General features: G+C 38.1%; 1 protein-coding gene and 1 long non-coding RNA gene across 4 annotated transcripts in view; one reads left to right on the top strand and one right to left on the bottom strand.

Moving 5' to 3' along the window:
- LOC113474745 overlaps window positions 1–4,725 on the bottom strand; it is a 20,766-nt gene extending 16,041 nt beyond the window's left edge. The window contains exons 1-2 of the long non-coding RNA XR_003396430.1: window positions 4,636–4,725; window positions 3,803–3,901 (exon numbers count right to left, since the gene is read on the bottom strand). This is a non-coding gene — a long non-coding RNA (uncharacterized LOC113474745). The remainder of the gene's footprint in view (window positions 1–3,802; window positions 3,902–4,635) is intronic.
- LOC100186822 (dynein heavy chain 5, axonemal-like) overlaps window positions 1–7,561 on the top strand; it is a 48,091-nt gene that overhangs the window by 21,536 nt on the left and 18,994 nt on the right. For all 3 annotated transcript variants that reach the window (XM_018814383.2, XM_026837014.1, XM_026837015.1), the window contains 11 exons: window positions 2,420–2,662; window positions 3,082–3,245; window positions 3,796–3,931; window positions 4,061–4,253; window positions 4,641–4,760; window positions 5,067–5,211; window positions 5,478–5,608; window positions 5,946–6,124; window positions 6,287–6,430; window positions 6,812–6,984; window positions 7,299–7,491. In XM_018814383.2, coding sequence (XP_018669928.1) covers window positions 2,420–2,662; window positions 3,082–3,245; window positions 3,796–3,931; window positions 4,061–4,253; window positions 4,641–4,760; window positions 5,067–5,211; window positions 5,478–5,608; window positions 5,946–6,124; window positions 6,287–6,430; window positions 6,812–6,984; window positions 7,299–7,491 — 1,821 coding nt within the window. The remainder of the gene's footprint in view (window positions 1–2,419; window positions 2,663–3,081; window positions 3,246–3,795; window positions 3,932–4,060; window positions 4,254–4,640; window positions 4,761–5,066; window positions 5,212–5,477; window positions 5,609–5,945; window positions 6,125–6,286; window positions 6,431–6,811; window positions 6,985–7,298; window positions 7,492–7,561) is intronic.

The following is a 7,561-nucleotide window of genomic DNA, read 5'->3' as shown; positions in this document are numbered from 1 at the left end:
TTGGAATTCAAATGATTTGGACGAGAGATAGTGAAGTGGCTTTGAAGAATGCAAAGACTGATAGAAAGGTTGGTGATGGTGCTTAAATATTTGGTGTGCTATGGTTGCTATATAATTGTGTGTGATTAATTGTGGACATATTATGCTAAGATGCTTTGGATCAAGTAAACACAGACTGATGTGTAAGAAAAATAGAAGCATGTCACTTTATAATTAACATATGGAATATACGCCTCCATCCTATGTTTTGATGTCCTATACATGACCTTTGTCAGACTATTAATACTCAAGGTTTTTAAGGATGATTGCAGCATGCATGAGGTGCAGGAAGCCACAATGTAATACACAGTTATGTTTATCTACCATTAAGCAGCTATATTAACCACCCAGATAATGCAAGTGACCAACCAAAGGTTCCTTGATATGTTGAATGAGTTGATTGGAGTGACAACGAGGGATCTTACGAAGATGGATCGCGTCAAATACGAAACACTCGTCACAATTCATGTTCACCAAAGGGATATATTTGATGACTTGGTGAGTATGGTGTGTGGGAGTAAATATATAAAAGTAAATGTCCTTGCAAGATAACTATGTCTTACAATGTCTGTAGATATTCTAACAACAACCAAACCCTCCACCCAGGTTCACATGCACATCAAGTCTGTATCGGACTTTGAGTGGTTGAAGCAGTCAAGGTTTTACTTTCAAGAAGACACCGATCTATGTATCGTCTCAATCACCGATGTCAACTTTGAATATCAGAACGAATATCTTGGTTGTACTGATAGACTGGTTATCACACCATTGACTGACAGGTAGGTTATTATGAGATGCATTGCAATACTTTTATTACTTTATGGAATGTATTATTGCATTGTAACACCATTGTAACATATTTGAACATGATGTACAAACAAAAAGCAGACAGTTCAAAGCCAATGGGACTGAAGTATAAGAGCTTACATATTAATAAGGTTCAAAAGGGTATTGGTTTAAATTGATGGTCATTTAACACAAAGGTGTGCAATTTGCAACTTACAGCCAATTTATGATTACTCCAAAATGAAACATCATCACTATAATATTATTTCATCACAATCACAGTTGTTACATCACACTCGCACAAGCTCTTGGTATGAGTTTAGGGGCTTCCCCTGCAGGTCCAGCAGGAACAGGGAAGACAGAGACAACCAAGGATATGGGGAAGTGTCTGGGGAAGTACGTGGTTGTGTTTAACTGCTCCGATCAGATGGATTATAGAGGGTTGGGAAGAATCTATAAAGGTAAGGGGGACTAGGTTCAAGGCTGGCTGTTGCAAGCAAATATGGTTCTATTTCATAGCTTCAACAATCTCCTCTTTCTGTTGGCTTTTTTTGTTAAAACACAGTAAAAAATACTATAAAATGTTGCACCAGTAAATACTTTGTAACTCGACAGTGAGCACGAGGTGTATGAAACCAACATGTACAATGTGCAACACCCATTAATAATCCCATCCACCACACAGGTCTAGCACAGTCAGGATCCTGGGGTTGTTTTGACGAATTCAATCGAATCGAGCTTCCCGTTCTCTCAGTAGCCGCGCAACAAATCGCAATCGTCCTTGGAGCGAAGAAAGACCGGAAGAAAGCTTTTATCTTCACCGACGGTGACAATGTGACACTCAATCCAGAGTTTGGACTTTTCCTTACAATGGTGAGTGTGGAGTATTGGTCAAGTGTACCAAACCATGTTTATTGAGATTTACTCACAAAGTTACATGCATGAAAACTTGTAAGCGGACACAAGGTGTATGAAACAGAACACCTGTGTTATAATAACTGTCGTTGCCTCACAAGGCTAAAAAAGAGATTTGTTCAGATAAATCAATAGTGAGTAGAAGCAGCTACAATATTCACAACCAACAAAACTTCCTCCACACAGAACCCCGGCTATGCAGGAAGACAAGAACTTCCAGAAAACTTAAAAATAAACTTCCGTTTGGTAGCGATGATGGTGCCTGACCGTCAGATTATCATGAGAGTGAAACTTGCTTCGTGTGGGTTTGTGGAGAACGTTCAACTTTCCAGAAAGTTCTACACATTGTACAAGTTGTGTGAGGAACAACTGACGAAACAGGTAAAATGTTGTGAATGCCCAGAAGATCTCTTTCAGTCTTATAATATACATGGCGGAAGCAAGATTCTGTTACACTCGCCATTCACTAAAGATTCCTGTAGCATTTGAATAACTTCTGACAAGAGATTCCAGTTTAAACTTTTCGCTTTATACCCCGTACAATAAACTCCTCAGTAAGAACCAATTATACCAGGATAAAGTGCATAATACATAACAGACAAAGAAATAAACAAATAGTTTAATATAACAGATACATGGGTCATCAGACTCTTATTTTAATGAAATCTTGTTGCTCCAGGTCCATTACGACTTCGGACTACGAAACATCCTCTCTGTCCTCCGGACTTTGGGAGCAACGAAGAGATCAAGTCCTGGGGACTCCGAGATGAAGATTGTGATGCGGATCCTCCGTGATATGAACCTCTCCAAGCTCGTGGATGAGGACGAACCTCTCTTCTTGTCGCTCATCAATGATCTTTTCCCAGGGATCCAACTTGAGAAGGCTGGTTACCCCAAAATAGAGGCTGCTATTGAGCATCAGGTATGTGGTAGAGGGAAGGGGTTCAAATCTCACGGAAGTGACTAATGTGTGGTATTAACGTAACAGGGTAAATCTGGCTTATATTTTGATGTTTTGCTGTAGGACTAAGTCAGGTGTGTTTATCCACACACTGCAATGGCTGTAACATGTCGAATGTTAGAAGCTTATTTTGAGCATCAGGTGTTGGCTTAATGGGTGAATAAGCACAAGACTTTCATTCTGGGATAAATAACAAACCTCACTGTGGGACTTTATATGAAATGGGTTGAATATTAAGAGTTTATCCGCACACAATGGCTTTAGAAACTCTGACAGTAACTAAAGAAATATTTTACAAAACAAACTGCAAAGAATGATTGAATCTCATAGTTTTTCCCTAGGATCCAACATTAAACATCTAACTAAGCCATAACTTTCAGGCATTAGAGATGGGATTAGTGTACCACCCACCATGGGTGTTAAAGTTGATCCAGTTATACGAAACACAACGTGTACGCCATGGTATGATGACATTGGGACCAAGCGGAGCGGGGAAAACAGCTTGCATTCATGTTCTTATGAAGGCAATGGCACAGTGTGGAAGGTTAGGATAATAGAACTCATATGCATTATTATCCATAGTATGTTTCAAAAATATTTCTTTTTTCTTTCTATTTCTCGGCCCATTTGGAAGTGAACAAAGAAAATTTGATGAATTATAAAACCAGATACTTTTGACTCCCATAGACCGTTGTTAATTAATTAAAACACGATCAGAATATTTTGATATAAAGGTGTCCCATCTTCCCCACCCTACTAAAACCAATATTTTTCCATTGTTTGTTGATTTTACAGCGATCAATTGCTACAATTTTAAACTAAAACTGTTTTATTTATTTTATCTTTAGCGTATTATTACGACTGTCGTTTTACTGTTACTTCCATTATCTCTGCTATGTTAATTAAATAGAATCCATGTTTTTACTATCCAAGAGATAAATAACAGAATACACATATATATATATATTGTTTAAAATAATGTTTTTTTTATGTGGTGTGTAACCGGATAAAAGGACAAATAAAACATGTACTCGGATATATTATAAGTTAAGTTTATATTGTTTCTATGGAATATTAATATGATATCTATGTAGTCCTCACCGTGAGATGCGAATGAACCCAAAAGCGATCACAGCGTCCCAGATGTTTGGATCGTTGGATGTCGCAACCAATGATTGGACAGATGGGATATTCTCAACTCTGTGGAGAAGAACACATAAAGCTAAGAAGGTTTGTAGGTTGTGGGGTGTACCGTCTGTACTGCATGATTTAAGTAGTTTGGCAATGTAGCTATGCCTTACTTGGTATTCACACTAAGCAATATATATATATAATATCCTACATTATAACAACACACAGGGTGAAAATGTATGGTTGGTCCTTGATGGGCCAGTTGATGCGATTTGGATCGAGAACCTTAACTCAGTGTTGGATGATAACAAGACCCTCACCCTCGCTAACGGGGATCGGATACCGATGGCTCCAAATTGTAAAATCATATTCGAACCTCACAATATTGATAATGCATCACCTGCTACAGTGTCTAGGAATGGTGGGTTAATGTTTTTTGTTATGCAAGGTATTTAGTGGAGTGACGGGCCATTTGTGACCGGCATGTCAGGCTCCCTGACTTATCGCACCCTTATATAATAGGGGACTTGAGGAACACATGAAACGTGGGATGCAGATATATTACCATAACACAGGGTTCCACCATCTAGACCTCATCTTGGGTCCTCCGACAAGGACCCCAGCCATGTATAATAGAATCTTTATTATTAAATGTCTATAAACTGTCTCAGTGGGGTCTAGATGGTAGCACCCTAGGTGTTAGGGTAGTAGACCTACATCCCAAGTCTCAGGTGTACCCTCACTTGTATGTTGGTTTCCACATGATTTACACCAACAAATACTTAAAGAACCCAACCACTTACCACAGGTATGGTGTATATGAGTTCCTCCATATTGAATTGGAATCCAATATTAACAGCTTGGTTGAAAGGCAAACCAACTGTTATGTTCGAGGTTTTAATGCCGGCATTTGAAGGACCTTTTGTTGGTAAGTCTTGTGTGTTGGTGGTACTTGGTTCAAACCCCACTGTGGGAATATAATGCTTAAAAATATGATTTTTATTGGGAAAATATAAATGTATAAATAATAAAGTTAATATCTCGGTTTAGGCATGTTAGGCAAGACATAAACGTTACTAACCTGTTAAAATTATAGAACAATTTTAATTGCACCAGTATTTTGACTATGGGCATGAGAATAACTTTTAGATTTTAGACATCACTATACCCATATAGACAAAGATATTAAACACCTATATTTGCCCTACACAAAATAACACATACATTCCCACAGCATTATACAGATATGTGGAGAATAGCTTAGTGGCCAAGATGAGTGTATTGGAATGTATGTACGTTCAACAGATGCTACTTATAATGCAAGGGTTACTACCAGATACAGATGAAGGGAAAACTATGGAAAAAACTCATCTAGAAAGGTGAAACTTGGTATAGGCTATATTTGACAGTTGCTGCACATTGTATTGGATTTATACATTGGTGAAATAGTCAAATCAGTTTCTAAATAATGTGCGATCATGTATGAAATATTTCTGGCAAATTATTAGCATACAGATATTTCTGTACGCTAATACAGATTATTAGCTCTGTAGTAGTGTACATACACTAATCCAGAGAGCGTATGTTTGAGCTGACAAAACACTATATATATTACCAGACGAGCTCAATCATATTTATTTTATAGGTTGTTTGTGTTCTGCATGATGTGGTCACTAGGGGCGCTGTTGGAACTTCCCGATCGCGAAAAAATGGAAGAATTTCTTTATAAATACAAAAAGGATAACGGAGTTCTCAACCTGCCCAACCTTAAACCAGGTATTTGTCCTTTATATACTAACTTAAGTGGCGCCTATATCTCACAGAAAGGTTACAGGTTCGAGGTTTATTGGTGCTACTATTGTAATGCCAGTATTTGTCCTTTGGGAAGACAGTAAATAACGGTAATTACTCCAACCCAGTGGTCCCTTGGTTATCCAAAATCAGCCATACAAATAAACAATACCTAACTTGTGAACAGGCACAAGATGTAGGAAACAGAACATGGTGTTATAATGAGCATGGTAAATTTGTTACATTCATCCATTATTTCACATTTGTGCAATGTCCACTGTAGAAATGACATTTTAAACTACCAGTGATGCCCAAATTACAGGTGCTGGTGAAAATATGTTTGAATACCTTGTGTCTGAGTCTGGTGAATGGCAGCACTGGTCAGATCATGTCACAACTTATGATTATCCGAGTGATTCAACACCTGAGTACCTTTCAATACTTGTTCCTAATGTTGATAATGTGAGGATGGATTACCTCATGCACACTGTCATGAAACAGGTTTGTGATGTCATCAAGCACATTGTGACGTCAATAAAGTGTCACTGCATATCTTACCTTTATAGATTCTATATTATTGAGTGTCTAAAAACTGCCTCAGTGGGGTCTAGACGGGGGTACCTCACTGAAGACCTCACTTTTATACAATATTTATTGTTCCAGGAAAAAGCCGTCTTATTGATTGGTGAACAAGGCACAGCTAAGACAGTGATAGTGAAGGGTTATATGAATACGAGATACAACATAGAGGTCCATGCCACCAAGGCTGTCAACTTCTCATCAGCTACAACTCCTCTTATGTTTCAAGTAAGTTAAACCCAACCATCCCAGGTTCAAGTACCACCGGAGTAACACATGTTTTCAATTGTTTTGTGAGAACTGTGAACATTTTGTGAGAACTGTTTGTGAGAACTTGCTTTAATGTCTTCAAGTGTTTAAAGTTCATTTTTAATCCTGTCTGCTTATCCACACACTGCAATAGCTTCAGCAACTTGACTGTGGGCATGGGAGTGGCAACCATGGATAAATCTTTTTTTATGTGAGTGAACCAGAGTTGGCCTCTTAATTACCCTGACATTTTATATGCACATTTTATTAATGGGTGAGGTCCTACAGTGAGACATGCCAATGGGAACTGAGATTTAAGCCAATGCATAAGTCACTCAAGTTCCCCCTTATATTCAACAGCGAACCATTGAGAGTTATGTTGACAAGCGTGTTGGTACAACATATGGACCTCCTGCTGGCAAGAAAATGACAATGTTTATTGATGACATAAACATGCCTGTTATTAATGAATGGGGGGATCAAATAACAAACGAGATTGTTCGACAATTGATGGGAAACAAGGGATATTATAAGTAAGATGTTTGTACACATATGTAGTGGCAATGTGGCGTAAAATATTATAAATAAACGTTTGCATATATAGAGGCACCTTACCCTATTTGGTATGACGGGCAGGCCAACCCTGTTTTTTTGTAGAAATAATAAAAGGCAATCAGACAATATGCATTTTCGTTGGTTGTTTCTAGTTGTATTGTATTAATTTTAGTTTAAAAAGAACATAAAGGCATTTTTCTGAAACATTTTGATCAGTTTGAAGTATGTTTGTGTAACCATACAACAGAGTTGGCTAAGCTCTTTCAATTAAGTTTATTTTTTTCACTTCCAGTTTAGAGAAACCAGGCGACTTCACGAACATAGTAGACATCCAGTTTGTGGCAGCCATGATACAACCTGGGGGTGGAAGGAATGATATTCCACAACGATTGAAGCGACAATTCACAATATTCAACAGCTGTTTGCCTTCAAACTCATCCATTGATAAAATATTTAAGACCATTGGGTGCGGCCATTTCTGTGAGGTGGGTTGAATGGGGTGGGTGTAAGGGTAAAATATGGGGTTGGAGGTAAGGGTAAAAGATAGAAGCGTTG

This window comes from Ciona intestinalis, chromosome 12, assembly GCF_000224145.3.
Source record: "Ciona intestinalis chromosome 12, KH, whole genome shotgun sequence".
Lineage (NCBI taxonomy): Eukaryota > Metazoa > Chordata > Ascidiacea > Phlebobranchia > Cionidae > Ciona > Ciona intestinalis.
The sequence above is the reverse complement of the archived record's forward strand: the minus strand, read 5'-3'. Positions and strand labels throughout refer to the sequence as shown.